Source organism: Carcharodon carcharias, chromosome 8 (assembly GCF_017639515.1).
Source record: "Carcharodon carcharias isolate sCarCar2 chromosome 8, sCarCar2.pri, whole genome shotgun sequence".
NCBI lineage: Eukaryota > Metazoa > Chordata > Chondrichthyes > Lamniformes > Lamnidae > Carcharodon > Carcharodon carcharias.
The window spans coordinates 150,113,906-150,130,222 of record NC_054474.1 but is presented as its reverse complement, the minus strand read 5'-3'; the positions used below and the strand labels follow the sequence as shown (position 1 = coordinate 150,130,222).

Genomic DNA, 16,317 nt, shown 5'->3' with positions numbered 1-16,317 from the left:
CATTCTTGGCCGAAAGACCCGTGCAGCTGGGAGAGAGGGTGCAGACACGATGGGCCGAATGGCCGCCTCCTGCGGTGTAACCGTTCTGAGGTTCTGATGCTGCAAAGAATCTGACTTGGGTGGGAGAGGCATTGCCCTTTTAAGTAGAGGTTAAGGCGTCACTTTCCCGCGCCATTTGGTTACATTTGTAGCGCCAAAGTAACAATTCGCAGAGATACAGACGGTGCCATTTCCCCCGGCTCAGGTTTAAGATGCAGCGGCTGCTGGGCTCCCGCTGGCTGCTGGCCGGAGTCTCCCTGGCCGCCGGTGCTGGCCTGGGGCTCGGATTCAGGATCCCCAGGGAGGAATCCCTCCAGCCCCTGTGCCGCTTCCCGGTCATCCCTATCCCGGCTGTGGCCGCCGATGCGATCGGTGGCGGCGGCGGCGGCGGCGGCGGCCCGCTGGTGCCCTCCCCGCCGGCTCCGGCGGCCAGCCGGGCGGCCGAGGTGATGAGGTTCGGCTTCCCGGCCGTGACCCAGATCAAGAGCCGCGACTCCTATGTGCTGGCCTACGACCCGCGGACCAGGAACGCCGTGTGGGTGCTGGAGCAGCTGGACGCCGCCCGGCTCGGCCAGTCCGGCTCCGACCGGGGCCGCTGTGAGTTCAGGGAGGATGATTCGGTTCACGAGTATCACCGAGCCCGCAACAGCGACTTCAAAGGCAGCGGCTTCGACCGGGGCCACCTGGCAGCGGCCGCTAACCACAGGCACAGCCAGAAATGTATGGACGACACCTTCTACCTCAGCAATGTGGTGCCCCAGGTAAAAGTAGGGGAGGAGAGGAGGGTTGGGAGCGTAGAACACGGTCATTCAGCCTCTGTTGGCTCTTTAAAACAATTAAAACAGGAATGTGGAGCTTTTTCTCATTCATGGGATGTTGGTGTCCGCTGGCTTAGGCCAGCATTTATTGCCCACCCCTAATTGCCCTTGTTTAGAGGGCATTTAAAGGGTCAACCACATTGCTGTGGATCTGGAATTTTTTTTTTGCAAAAATATACTTTACTCACAAATCTTCAAAAACATTTCGAACATTTTAAATCACCATTACAAAAATACAAACGTTCAACTTTTACAAACTGAAACACAAGGTGTATCAGAAAAAACAATGAATATTTCAATCATTGGCAGACATACATTTTAATCTGTACAGCCTGAAGGGCTCTTTACAGTTCCCAGCCCCCCAGTGCACTGTGGCAGAAAGGTCTTAGGCAGCGACCCTTCCCCATTGCGCCTTTGCGGCGGCCGCCCCAAGCTTAACTGTGTCCCTCAGCACATAGTCCTGGACCTTGGAATGTGCCAGTCTGCAACACTCGGTCGGGGACAACTCTTTGCGCTGGAAAACCAACAAGTTTCGGACAGACCAAAGAGCGTCTTTCACCGAGTTGATGATCCTCCAGCTGCAGTTGATGTTTGTCTTGGTATGTGTCCCTGGGAACAGCCCGTAGAGCACAGAGTCCTCTGTCACAGAACTGCTCGGGATGAACCTCGACAGCAACCACTGCATCCCTCTCCAGACCTTCTTTGCAAAGACACAATCTACAAGGAGGTGAGCAACGGTCTCTTCCCCACCACAGCCTCCTCGAGGGCAACGTGCAGAGGAGGTGAGACTCCTGGCGTGTAGGAAGGATCTTACAGGGAGGGCCTTTCTCACCACCAGCCAAGCTACATCTTGGTGTTTGTTGGAAAGTTCTGGTGATGAGGCATTCTGCCAAATGACTTAGTCAGTCTGCTCAGGGAACCATCCCACAGGATCCACCCTCTCCTTTTCCCTCAGGGCCTTTAAGACGTTACGTGCCAACCACTGCCTGACGGACTTGTGGTCGAAGGTGTTTCTCTGAATAAATTTTCCCACGAGGGACAGGTGGTACGGCACGGTCCAACTACTTGGAGCGTTCCGCGGCATCGTGGCCAGACCCATCCTTCGCAACACCGGGGACAGGTAGAACCTCAGCATGTAGTGACACTTGGTGTTTGCATACTGAGGGTCTACGCACCGCTTGATGCAACCGCACACAAAGGTGGCCATCAGTATGAGGGCGATGTTGGGCACGTTTTTTCCCCCTTTATCTAGAGGCTTGTACATCGTGTCCCTGCGGACACGATCCATTTTCGACCTCCAGATAAAGCGGAAGATGGCTCGGGTGATCGCCACCACACAGGAGTGTGGAATGGGCCAGACCTGCGCCACGTACAGCAACAGCGAGAGTGCCTCACACCTGATGACCAGGTTCTTACCCGCAATGGAGAGGGAGCGTCGCTCCCACATGCCCAGTTTCCTTTTCACCATAGACACTCGCTCCTTCCAGTTTCTAACACGTGCCCTGGTCCCTCCGAACTATATCCCCAGCACCTTCAGGCCATCAGCCCTGACAGTGAAGGGGACAAAGGATCGCTCAGCCCAGTTCCCAAAGAACATGGCCTCGCTCTTCCCACGATTTACCTTGGCTCCCGAGGCCAGTTCGAACTGGTCGCAGATGTGGATAAGTCTGTGCACCGACAGCGGATCAGAGCAGAAGATGGCGACATCGTCCATGTACAGGGAGACCTTGATCTGAGTGCCTCCACTACCTGGGATTGTCACTCCTCTTCTGCCCGGATCCTTCCTGATGGACTCAGCAAAGGGTTCTATGCAACACATGAAAAGAACAGGCGAGAGAGGGCAGCCCTGCCTGACTCCAGATTTCATTCAGGAAAGCTACCTGATTCCCACCCATTGATTGAGACTGCACTACTGATGTTAGTGTAGAGCAGTTGGATCCAATTGCGAATTCCCTCACCAAACCCCATTTTGGAGAGCACATCCACCATGTAGGTGTGCGATATTCTGTCAAAGGCCTTCTCCTGATCCAGGCTGATGAGGCAGGTATCCACACCCCTGTCCTATACATAGGCAATCGTATCCCTGAGCAGCACGAGGCTGTCAGAGATCTTCCTGCCTGGCACAGCGCAGGTCTGGTCAGGGTGGATCACCAATTCCAGAGCGGATTTGACCCGATTGGCGATGACCTTGGACAGAATTTTATAGTCCACATTCAACAGTGAAATGGGTCGCCAATTTCTGATTCCTCCCTTTCCCCCTTGTGCTTGTAGATGAGGGTGATAATGCCTTTCCTCGTGGATTCTGACATGCTGCCGGCCAGGAGCATACTCTCATACACTTCTAGCAGGTCTGGGCCGATCCAGTCCCACAGAGCCGAATACAACTCCGCCGGCAAGCCGTTGCTTCCGGGAGTTTTACTCTTCTCGAAGGACTCAAGGGCCTCAGTCAGTTCGTCAGGAGTTAGCGCTTTGTCCAGACTCTCCCGTGTACTGTCATCTAAGACCTCCGTGATAGAGGACAGGAAGGACTGGGAGGCCGTGCTGTCTGTGGGCTTTACGTCATACAATCCGGCATAGAAGGATTTGCTAATCCTCAAAATGTCAGATTGCAATGACTTAACTGAGCCGTCTTCTTCCTTCAGGCTGCTGATCACAGAGCTCTCTCTGTGTACCTTTTGGAAGAAGAAACGTGAGCACGTCTCATCCTGCTCTACAGAGCGGACTCTGGAACGGAAGATGGTCTTGGAGGCCTCCGAGGCAAAGAGCAAGGCTTGCTGGCTCTTCACCTCTTGGAGTTCCTCCTTGATATCAACCCCCATCGACCGCAGCCAGAGCAGATTCTGCATGTTTTTCTGGAGTCGGGACATTTCCCTCTGTTCCTTTCTAGCTTTCTGGGTGCCTTTGAGGACAAAAAACCTCTTGATGTTTCCCTTGATCGCTTCCCACCAGTGTGTCAGTGACTCAAAGTGGGGTTTCATGGTTCTCCAACCTTTGTAATCCCTCTTGAGCTCCTCAATGTTCTCTGGGGTCAGCAGTTGCACGTTTAGCTTCCATACCCCCCTGCCAACCCTCTGGTCCTTCTCTAAGTGGCAGTCAGCCAGTGGGAGGCAGTGGTCAGAGAAGAACACCGGCTTGACATCGGTGGATCTGACTGCAAATGCGCAGGACACAAACAGGAAGTCTATCCTGGAACAGACGGACCCGTCAGGCCGCGACCAGGTGTATCTACGCTGCGCTCCATCTGCAGGGTTGCTGAAGACGTCGTGCAGCTTGGCATCCTTTAGTGTTCCCATCAGGGATCTGGATGTAGCGTCCAATCTGCTGTCGGCCCTACCGGATCGTCCAGCCGCATCGATGATGCAGTTGAAGTCGCCACCCAGAATGACCGGCCTGGAGGTTGCCAGCAGCTGTGGGAACTGCTGAAAAACCTCCAGCCGCTCAGCCCCTTGTGACGGGGCGTAGACGTTAATTAATCGGAGTGGAGCATTCTTATACATTACGTCTGCTATGAGGAGGCGCCCGCCCACCACCTCCTTAACCTGGGAGACGGTGAAGCTGCCTCCCCGCAGCAGAATCCCCAGGCCGGAGGAACGAGAGTCGTTTCCTCCCGACCAGATCGATGCCTCGTGGGACCACCATCGTGACCATTGCCTGTCGGAGCTGAGGTGCGGTATCGCACACTCCTGTAGAAACAGCAGGTCAGCTTTGACCTTGGCAAGGTAGTCCAAGGTCGCAACACATCGCATAGTAGATTTAATGCTACGCACATTTATGGATACAATCTTTACACCCATTTTAAAGCAGTTAGTCGCTTACCAAACCTGTTGTCTCAGAGTTCCTTCATGCCCGTGGTGTGCTCAAATTGCTTCACTTGGGATGGGCTGAGGAAAGCGTCCTGAACCTCCCCATTGGAGATGTTCTGCTCGGGTGGCATCTGGGGGTCCGTGCAGAGAGCGGGGTTTGAAATGTCCTCTGTTGGAGAAGCTTCTCCAATCCTCTCCCCCTCTGGGGCGTTGCTGCTCCCGGCTTCCCGGAGCTGGGGTGCGCTGAGCGCCTCACTGCTCCCAGATTCCTGGGGTTGTGGTGCACTGGCCTCTTTGGGTTGTGGGCCAAGTTGGGGTGCGCTGGTCTCATTGTCTCCAATGTTCTGGAGCTTGGGTGTCTCGTCCTCCAACTCCCTAGCGTTTTGCCGCTTCTTCTGTTGGCGCCGCCCTGGCATTCTTCGTCCGAAGAGCTGCTGCTCTTGTTATCAGTGTTGGATAGGAGACGCCTCTTGACTCTTGTCTGGGAAGTGGCTTGGTTTCTTTTTAGCCCCTTCTTCCTTTTGGCTCTCTTCACCAGCTGCTACTCCCCCTGCTGCTTTCCCACTGCTGCCTCCTCCTCCTCCATTGATTCGCTCTCCTGAGGAGTGGGAGGTTCAGGGGGCAGTGCTGTTGACTGGCTGTCTGCTGCCTCAATTTTTTCCTCCACCTTGTCTCTCTCTGTGTCCTCCTTTGTCCCGTTGTTTTCCCTGGGGGCCTTGGTGGTTGGTGTGACACGAGGCATTTCTTCTGCTTCCCCCTCGTTGGCTTTAGCTGCCTGTGCATAAGTACGTTAACGTTTGGGGCAGGTCTTGCAGAGGTGATTTACCTCACCACACAGGTTGCAGCACTTAGCCTGTTTACAATCTTTTGTCTGGTGCCCTTCCTTTTTGCAGTTCTTGCAGAGGACAGCACTGCAATTGGCCGCCACATGACCAGACTTCCCGCATGAGCGACAAAGTTTGGGTTGCCCAGCGTAGACAAGGTAACCACGGCTTCCCCGATAGCGAATCTGGAAGGGGGGTGGAAAACGGCTCCCTTACCGTCGGTCTTGAGCGTTACCTTAACCTGGCGTTTACATGTCCAGATCCCCAAATTATCTTTAACTTCAGTGCAGCTCCCAACCTTATCGAAGTACCTGGTAAGGAAGGTGAGCACGTCAGCGACAGGGACATAGGGGTTGTACAGATGCACCGTCGCAACCCGTTCACGATGCAATGGTAGAACAAAGAGCTGCTCCGCCGTCAGGATCTTCATTTCTGGCAGGTCTTTCTTTTCCTCAGACACCTTCAGGAGTTTGACACAAGCTGCCACTTGCTTGAAGGTCACATCAAAGAAACCAGCGCTGGGGAAATCCTGTAGGCAGTAGATATCCGCAGCCTCAAAACCACACAGCTTGAATAAGATCCTCTTCATGAAGAAGGTCCTATCCATTCCTGTTCCTTGCTCGCTACCCTTCACCATGACTCGGATGGTGTTAGGTACCCCATGGTAAGGGGTTTGACTGGTTATAGCCATTGCTCTTTCCCTGGCAGAAACATGATGAAGGTCTCTCCCCTGCCAGGTAAGTATCCGTGGATCTGGAATCACCTGTAGGCCAGGCCAGGTAAGAATGGCAGATTTCATTCCCTAAAGGGCATTAGTGAACCAGATGGGTTTTTACAACAATGGCTTCATGGTCATCATTAGACTTTTAATTCCAGATTTTTATTCAATTCAAATTCCTCCATCTGCCGTAGCGGTATTTGTAACTCTTTTGAGTACAAACACGTTCCCATCTGTTCCTATTCAGATGAAGTTACATTGTTTCATAGTTTGCCATTGTGAGATTTGAACTCTTGATCTTGGGGTTATAAACCCAGTACCATAACCACTTAGCTATTTAGGCCAAGCGTGGTGGTATTTGTACCTGCATTACCCTGGGTCTCTGGATTACTAGTCCAGTGACAATACCACTACGGCATCACTTCCCCATTGAGGTTACAGTCAGATAAGCCTTGATCTTATTGAATGGCAGAGCAGGCTCAAGGAGCTGAGTGGCCCACTCCTGCTCCTAACTCATACTGTCAGTTAGGGTTGCCAACGCTCCAGGATTTTTTTTACTCTTTCGTGGGATGTGGGCATTGCTGGTTAGGCCAGAATTTATTACCCATCCCCAATTGCCCTCGAGAAGGTGATGGTGAGCTGCCTTCTTGAACCGCTGCAGTCCATGTGTTGTAGGTACACCCATGGTGCTGTTAGGGAGGGAGTTCCAGCAACAGTGAAGGAACGGCCGATGTAGTTCCAAGTCAGGATGGTGAGTGGCTTGGAGGGGAACTTGCAAGTGTTTCCATGTGTCTACTGCCTTTGTCCTTCTGGGTGGTAGAGGTCATGGGTTTGGAAGGATTAATCTTCAGTTCCTGGAGATTCCAGGCCAATCTCTTACCCTGGAGCGACTGTTCTCTTTGTAGGGAAGAAGGCTAAGAAGAGATTTGATAGAGATGTTCAAAATTATGACGGGGCTGGACAGAGTAGATAGGGAGAAGCTGATCCCACTTGTAAAAGGATCAAGAATGAGAGGGCACAGACTTAAAGTGATTTGCACAAGAAGCAAATGTGACGTGAGAAAAAACTTTTTCACGCAATTGGTTCCGGTCCAGAATGTACTGCCTGGAAGTGTGGTGGAGGCAGGTTCAATCAAGGCATTCAAGAGGGCATTAGATGCTAATTTGAACAGAAACAATGTGCAGGGTTATGGGGTAAAGGTAGAGTAATGGCACTAGGTCATAATGCTCATTCAGGGAGCCAGTGCAGACATGATGGGCCAAATGGCCTCCTGTGCCATTAAAATTCTGTGAAATCATCAGGATATTATAAAAGATTGTATTTCTTTGTCATTTTCTTTGAACATTTCTCTTTACCAAATATAAAAATATTGAAAATGGGAAAAAGTTGCTGTTTGGCTGTCAAGCATCATCCAATTGGGTAATGAGTCTCTTTGCTTTCCAACTGGTATAGGAAGGCAACGTGTTACAAGAATGGATGTGTTAGCCGACTAATGGATGGAGTGTGGGGGGAAAGTCATGTAATGAAACCTCCAGGAATACATTTAATTACAGTTGGCATCCCTAGTGTCAGCCCTGGCTCAGTAGCCCCTCTGAGTCAGAAAGTTTTAAGTTCATGTCCCACTCCAGAGTAAAAATCTCCTGGTGCAGTACCAAGGGAGTGTTGCACTGTCAGAGGTACTGTTTTTCCAATGAGACATTAAGCCGAGGCCCGTTCTGCCCTCTGGGCATAAAAGATCCCACGGCCACTGTTTAAAGAAGGGCAGGGCAGTTCTGAAATAAAAACAGAAAGTGCAGGTTTGGCAGCACCTGTGGAGAGAGAAAAACAGTTAATGGGTCCAATATGACTTTTCTTCAGAACTGGAGAGGGGTAGAAATGTGATGGATTTTATGCTGTTGAAAATGGGAGATGGTCAGGAGGAACAAAAGGGAAGTTCTACATCACAACAGTGACTTCACTTTGTAAGTATGTCATTGATTGTAAAGTGCTTCGAAACATTCTGAAGTCATGAAAGGGGCAGTAGAAAATATCTTTTTATCCACCCCACTTGTTCTTCAGATTTTTCCTTTCAAGTTCTGACAAAACTCGTGCACTTCCTGTTTATTGGTCACCATCAGCAGTGTGCTACATGGGTGGGCAGTTGTGTTGATATAAGCTGTGCTTGCGGGGTACATGATTCAACAAGATTATCAAAACCCTGAGCTGTGCAACATTCTTGAAACAATTCGCCCTGTGTCCATCTTTATTTTGGCAAGATTTATTGGTTTAATTATCTTCAAACAATGATGGGGAAATGCAGTGAACAATGTGGCCTTTCACAAGGGAAGCAAAAAAGTTGTTACCTTTACAGCGGAACATGGAAATTGTTAAATGAATAATGACCAAGAGTCATTAGTTTTCCTTCTACCAACCTGGTAGTCATGTGATATAATGATGATGGAGCTATTGACCAGAGTGATCAAGGAGACTACAACAGATCCAAACATGAGATGAGCAAACCCGTCGGTGATGAAGAGTTTTGAGAACCAGAGGCCCAGAGTCACCTGTTCCTCCCAAGCATTGATACATTCACCACACCTAGTGTCTCAAGTTAGTCACACACTGCAATCATGCATTTACATAAGATTGAAGGAGGATTGGATAGGCTCTGAAGAAAAGTCATACAAACTCAACATTGACTCTGTTTCTCTCTCCACAGATGCTGTCAGGCCTGCTGAGTTTTTCCAGCATTTTCAGTTTTTAATTCAGATTTCCATCATCCGTAGTATTTTGCTTTTATCAAAGGATTGGACAGGCTTCAGTTGTTTTCCTTGGAACAGAGGAGGCTGAGAGGTGATCCAATGAAGGCATTGATGTAAAAAAAATTATGAGGGGTCTAGATACAACAAATAGGGAAACCCTGTTTACTTTCTGTAGGACCTGCAATACCCTCTCACGGTTCTTCAAGTAAATGTGCAAGTATTTCTTAAAATGCCAATACCACCCTTTCAGGCTGTGAATTTCAGATCCCTAACACCCTCTGGGTGAAGAAATGTTTCCTCATCTCCCCTCTAATCCTTCTACAATTACTTTAAGTCTATGCCCTTGGTTTTTAACCCCCTCTGCTAAGGAACATACACAGGACTTAGGAGCAGGAGTAGGCCATTTGGCCCTTCAAGCCTGCCCACCATTCGACAAGATCTTAGCTGATCTGATTGTGGTCTCAGGTCCACTTTCCTGATCTTATCAGTGGATTCTCTGTCACTTGAAGAACGGTGACCTGCAGGGCTAAAGACCGAGTATGGGAAGGTGGGATTAAGCTGGGTGGCTCTTCATCGACCAATACGAACATGATGGCCTGAATGGCCTCCTGTGCCGTAAGTTATCTATGATTCTTTAAGGATTCATTGGCTTCACGTTATGAAGGAATAACATCCATACTATAAACCAATGTATGTACATAAATCCTGTTTGTTTTAGGACTAGTTTGTACTTGCTCTGTTTTATCTTCACTTCTCCCCTCTAGAATCCTAATTTAAATCAAAACATCTGGAACAACCTGGAGAAGTATTGCCGGAGCCTGACCAAGTACAACAAGAATGTGTATGTCTGCACTGGACCCCTCTATCTGCCACGGTATGACCCTACCTTTCCATCAAGTTACGTAGGATAGAAGAGGATCCATTATTAAAACCCAGTGTAATTTGGGCAATTTTAAAAAAATACTTCATATGGCTTAGAGATTAAGGCATTTCTTTGTCCTGCACAGACCAGGAAAGTTCCAGTGTCATTTCCTGGTCTACCCTGTGTTAGTGGATCACAGGCAAAGCAGCATATTGCCTGGGGAAAGTTTCTTTTTGAAAAAAAAAAGTGAACTAGACCCTTGCTGCAAAACACCTGTGTATGTAGAATGGCTGAGGGCAGTAATGGACTCGACTGTGATGCCCATGGTCTCACTGTTGAGATCCGTGTGTTCATAATGGCCAGCTTGCAATCGTAACATAAAGAGGTGAATCAACACCTCCAGAAGGAGAGGGGAAGGAAGAAAGATAATGAGTGAGACATGAATACAAACTTCCCAGAACAGAACTGCAAATAACATCACCTTACCCCATGCTACCGACCTAAATTCAGCAGCTACCACCACCACCTCCCCACCCCAAGCCAATGGAGAGGCCCAGGAGGAAGTGAGGGCAGATCTGGAGGTGACTCCCTGCAGACTCGGTGGAGTTCCCAGGGCTGGTCAGCCATCAATTGCACATCATCACCCACCTCGCCATTTAAAAGTCTAGGAATTTTGCTTTTTGAAAATGCTTGGAAAGTAACCTCCTGTTGGACTGTTGCTTTTGAGCTTAATTAGAGTTGCAGTACTTGCAATTTCTGGATAAAGAGCAGCAGTGCAAAATACTCAACAGCCACAATAATAAGGGATTTGTTTATTGTTACTAAGAAGCAGCTTCCGGCTCTGATGAAAGGTCATTGACCAGAAACGTTAACTCTGTTTCTCTCTGCACAGACATGGCCTGACCTGCTGAGTATTTCCAGCTTTTTCTATTTTTATATCAGTTCCCACAAATTTATTTGAACAGTTAATAAAGTTGGTGAACGCAGCTATGAAACACTGTAAAACTTATTTAGCTACAGGAGTAGGCCATTCAGCCCCTCCAGTCTGCTTCACCAATCAAGTAGATCATGGCTGATCTGTATCCTAACCCCATTTACCCATCTTAGCTTCATATCCCTTGATACCATTAGCCAACAAAAGTCTTATTGCTCAGACTTCAAAATCTCATTGACTCTCAGCATCTACAGCTTTTAGGGCTGAGTGTTCCAGATTTCCATTACTCTTTGTATGAAGAAGCGCTTCCTGATTTCCATTCTAAATGGTCTAGCTCCAATTTTAAGGTTATCCCCCTTATTTGTGCCAAAGGAAATCGTTCTCTCTAGTTACCTTATCAGCTTCTAACATTTTAAACATTTTGATCAGATTGAGCCCTCAATCTTTTATCCTCAGTGGAGTGCAAGCCAAGTGTTTATTTATTATCTAGCAGTTGGGTGACAGCCTGGCTCTATTGTTAGCACTCTCACCTCAGAGGTAGAAGGTTGCAGGTTTGTCTGTCACTGCAGGACGTGAGCACACAATCTACACTGATATATCAGCACGGTATTGAGGGAGTGCTGCACTGTCGGAAGTGGCAACTTTCAGATGAAGTGTTAAACTGAGACTTCATTCAGCTTGCTGAACATAAAAGATCCTTTGGCACTATTTTGAAGAAGAGCAGGTGGAATTCTCCCTGGACTCCTGACCAATTATTGTTCCTCAACCAATATGAAAGACAAATGAATTGGTCATTTATTTAATTGCTGTTTGTGGGACCGTGCTGTGTTCAAATTAACTGTGCTGTTTTCATTCAAAACAGCAGTGACTGGACCTCAAACAGTGACTGTGAGGTTATTCACCGTGGTAGTAAGAACAGAAAAGCAGAATGTTTTTTAAAAAGGTGTGAAACTTCTAAATGTTCAGAGAGACTTGCTGGTACATGTACAAGGAACACAAAGTTAGCATACAGGTATAGCAAGCAATTAGAAAGGCAAATAGCATGTTGGCCTTTATTGCACGGAGATTGGAGTACAAGAATAAGGAAGTCTTGCTACAATTGTACAGGGCTTTGGTGAGACCACACCTGGAATACTTTGTGCAGTTTGGTCTCCATATTTAGGAAAGAATATACATGCATTGGAGGTGGTACAGCGAAGGTTCACTAGGTTGATCCTTGGGATAAGAGAGTTGCCCTTTATGATGAAATCAACATTTTTTTTAATGTCTATCTGCTTTTCTAAGTTAGCACCTGTGGGAATGATCCTCAGTTGACTGGAGATTGTAATATTTAGGGTACAGGGTTGATGCATTAGATCCTGCATAGGAATGGGGCAGAACCCTGTTGGGAGATACCAAGGGTCAGTGAACAGCAGTTATGTGTCAGTTAATCAGGAGCAGACGAAGAGCAGAGTCAACTCCATGTAGCTGAAGTGCTGTTTTTAGCTCCATGCTGCTGAGGGGGCAGGACCTCAAGAGAAGTCCTGGAAGCCATTCTCCATGCTTCTAAGAGTTGGGTCTCGGGAAACTGGGGAGCGGTATTTGCTTGGTGTAGCTGGGGTGATTGGGGTTCGGGGAAGTCCAGAAGCAATGTTTGCAGCTCCATGGCTGAGAAGTTGGGATTGTGTTTAGACGTTAGAAAGTGTAGCCTGGCCAACATGGGTGATGCAATCTCGGTGCGAGGTCAGCTGGAAAAGAAGACCAAGAAGGTTGAACTTGAAAGCAGATCAAAGAGAGATCTGGAATAGTATGCCTTTTGGGTGAGAATTGTATTTGTGGCACTCAGGTGGAGTGGCGCTGGTGTCAGCTGGGGAGCAGACTACCTCTTTGAAGGAGAGGAGCTAAAATCTGCTGTGAGGCAGACAGAGTCTTTAAAGAACTTTTGAGACTCACAGTGGTGACTGACATCTGGATGGTTTGGTGAGAAATTAGTGGGGGGATCCTGTCTTGGTTGTATCAATCATTTAATGTGCAGTTTGTGGTATGTGTGACCACAGTTTGCCTGTTAATTCATGTTTACCTCATGTTCATTCTGAATGTTAGAGTATAATTTAGATAACATTTACTGCTTGCTTTGCTGACTTTTGTATAGTAAAATTTCTTCTGTTTGTTTAAAACCGTGGAATCTTGTGGCTTTATTCTCTTAGTAAGAACTGAGATTTCAGATTTTGTCTACTTTAACAACAAAATGTTATTGGACCCTAACAGGATCATAACCAAATTTTGAAATCTTGCCCAGGACAGTAACAAAATTGGGGGTCTGGGATTGTAACACTATGATGAGAGGCTGAGTAAGTTGGGCCTTATACACTCTCTCTAGAGTTTATAAGAATGAGAGATGATCTTATTGAAACATACAAGATTCTAAAGGGGCTTGACAAGTTGACACTGAGAGGTTACTTGCCCTAACTGGGGAATCTAGAAGATGGGGGCACAGTCTCAGGATAAGGGACCAATCTTTTAGGACTGAGATGCGGAGAAATTTCTTCACTCAAAGGGTTGTGAATCTTTGGAATTCTGTACCCCAGAGGGTTGTGAATGCTAAATCATTTAAGGCTGAAGTAGATAGATTTTTGGTCTCTTAGAGAATCATAGGAAATGGGGAGCGGATGGGAAAGCGGAGTTGAAACTGAAGATTAGTCATGATCATACTGAATGGCGGAGCAGGCTCGACAGGCCTAATGGTCTACTCCTGCTCCTTATATTCTTATAAAGTGAATGTCCTGAGGATATGAAAGGTGCTATAGAAATGAAAGTTCTTTTTTAAAATGGCTTTGTATTTTTTTAACTAGGGCGGAGCCAGACGGGAAGCTTTATGTGAAATATCAGGTCATCGGGAAGAATAGCGTTGCAGTCCCGACACACATCTTTAAAGTGGTGATACTGGAGAAGCACAGTGGAGAAATTGAACTGCGGTCGTATGTGATGCCCAATCAGCCGGTGCTGGAGAATACCCCCCTCAACCACTTCCTGGTGCCGATTGAAAGCATTGAGCGGGCTTCCGGCCTGCTCTTTGTCAGTAATATTCTAAAAAGAACCAATAATCTAAAGGCCATAACTGCTGGCAGTAAATAACAGTACATCAGGTAGAGACCAAGTTCAGAATTTTCCTGGAGGGAAGATAAATATTGCTGCTTAATGAATTGCTTGAAATTGTAAAGTTTATTCCTAACTCACAAGTTAATTTATTCAAATTATTTGATCATTTGAATGTTTTTAAGCACCAAATATCTCCATTGCTACATTAGTTACATTACCTAATCTGCATTATTATTGAATAATTTATCATTTTTAAGTGCAGAGAAGGCAGTGTTGAATTACTGAGAGTGGACTATTATGAATGTTTTAAGATATATTTTCTTACTGGTAGAGAAAGTTATTTCAGACTATCTTGCTGTAGCTTCCAGAGTTCAGATGGCTCTGATCCTTTTTTAAAGTCATTCTTCAGATGTAGGTGTCACTGCTAGTTGTCGCTTGACAAGATGGAGCTGGAGTCCAGTGATATATTTCCAAGTTAGGATGATGTGTGACTTGGAAATGACCATGTTCCTGTGCGCCTGCTGCCCTTGTTCCTCAAATTGGTGGAGGCCGCAGGTTTGGGAGGTGCTGCCTTGGTAAGTTGCTGTGAACAGTCAGCATGAGATGGCCAACGTCGAGGGATCATTTGAAGAGGCAGGAAAAGAAGCTGCAACTGGAACGCTGTTGTGGTGCTACATTTTTAAAAAATCATACATGTAATAAAGCCTTTATTTAATTAATTATTCCAGCTTTAACTTTTCTACTGAGCAGGGAGGGAAGTTTATAACAAACTTTTAACCTTATTTTTGTGTGGAGAAAATAAAAATTAATTTTGCAAAATTTGAGAATGTACATTTAAATAACGCATTGGCTCTGTTTGAGGTACCACTTGGACTCAGATTTGAAACTTACTGTAAGGTGTTAAAAACAGAAAGTGGTGGGAAATACCAGCAGGTCTGGGTAGCATCTGTGGAGAGAGAAACTGTTAATGTTTCAGATCTGTGATTTTTGGGAGGTTTTTTTTTAATGAAAAGTTGCAGAGCCAGCAGGGTGCTTGTAGTTGGTTGGCCATCAAGTTGATGTATTTGCTCCTGGTCACACTGACTGATGATAACACATTGCAAGCTTTTTGGGAAAGAGATGATGTTTAACATTTAGTACCATTTCTTTTATAAAGTACATTGTTCATTGTGACATGTAAACACCAGGATCATTACAGTTTGTTTAATTTTTGATAAAAGAAAAATAAAATTTTGATCATAAAGGTGTTGCTCCTCTATTTTGCACTATGAGCCATTATCAATGGGTGTAAATCTTAATTTTCCTATGTCTGGCTTTTATAGAGTTAAACTAAGATATTCAGAGGATAATCTGCAATTTTAAAACAATTACAAATGTATTATTCATGAATTTTCAGTCAAATTATTAATGTAGTGTCTCAAACTTAAATTTAAAATGTAACTTTTCCTTTTCATTGCTGATATGTCTTTAAAAAAATTCATGAAAAAAGCAGAATTTTTTTAAAGCTTAAATCATGTCAGAAAAGAAACAGCACCAAAAAGGAGACAGGAACAGTAACATGGTTACTGTTATTCTCATAATTCACCTCTCCAATGACTTACTGTTAATCAATCAGAACCTGAACCATCAAACGAGGCAGGGTTCTGGCTTAGATCCCAGGTGCGTAATGAGTTAGTTGATCACAGCTTATGGTGGTGGGGTCTGTAGGGATGCTGCAATCAGACTTAAGAACATAAGAATTAGGACCAGGAGTAGGCCATATGCCCTTGAGCCACCTTCACCATTCAGTGAGATCATGGCTGAACTTCTAAATCAACTCCACTTTCCCATCCCCAAATTCTTTGATTCTTTTAGCCTCCAAAGATCTATTTTTTTTAACATTCACAGGATGTGGTCAGTGTTTATTGCCCATCCCTAATTGCCCTTGAGAAGCTGGTGGTGAGCTGCCTTCTTGAACCGCTGCAGTCCATGTGTTGTAGGTACACTCACAATGCTGTTCGGAAGGGAGTTCCAGGATTTTGACCCAGCGAACGAGAAGGAACGACGATATATTTCCAAATCAGGATGGAGAGTAGCTTGGAGGGGAACTTCCAGGTGATGGTGTTCACATGTGTATGCTGCCCTTGACCTAGATGGTAGCGGTTGTGGGTTTGGAAGATGCTGGCAAAGGAGCCTTGGTGAGTTCCTGCAGTGCATCTTGTAAATGATACACACTGCAGCCACTGTGTGCCAGTGGTGGAGGGAGTGAATGTTTGAGGATGGGGTGTCAATTAAGTGGACTGCTTTGTCCTGGATGGTGTCAAGCTTCTTGAGAGTTGTGGGAGCTGCACTCATCCGTGCAGGTGGGGAGTATTCCATCACACTCCTGACTTTGTGCCTTGTAGATGGTGGACAGGCTTTGGGGAGTTACTCGCCGCAGAATTCCTAGCCTCGGACCTGCTCTTGTAGCCACAGTATTTATCTGGCTAGTCCAGTTCAGTTTCTGGTCCATGGTAACCCC

General features: G+C 46.7%; 1 protein-coding gene across 1 annotated transcript; it reads left to right on the top strand.

Moving 5' to 3' along the window:
- Positions 1–204: 204 nt before the first annotated feature.
- Positions 205–15,429, top strand: endog (endonuclease G). Its single transcript, XM_041192831.1, has 3 exons — positions 205–800; positions 9,708–9,817; positions 13,571–15,429. The coding sequence occupies exons 1-3, from the start codon at positions 252–254 to the stop codon at positions 13,851–13,853; spliced, it is 942 nt and encodes a 313-aa protein (XP_041048765.1). The 5' UTR covers positions 205–251; the 3' UTR covers positions 13,854–15,429.
- Positions 15,430–16,317: the final 888 nt, after the last annotated feature.

What these genes read in the sequence shown, in the direction of transcription:
- endog (XM_041192831.1), top strand. Translation starts at nt 252, where the DNA reads ATGCAGCGGCTGCTGGGCTCCCGCTGGCTGCTGGCCGGAGTCTCCCTG. An exon ending in TCAGCAATGTGGTGCCCCAG is followed by an intron (nt 801 to 9,707) that starts GTAAAAGTAGGG and finishes TCTCCCCTCTAG; the next exon opens with AATCCTAATTTAAATCAAAA. An exon ending in GGACCCCTCTATCTGCCACG is followed by an intron (nt 9,818 to 13,570) that starts GTATGACCCTAC and finishes TTTTTTAACTAG; the next exon opens with GGCGGAGCCAGACGGGAAGC.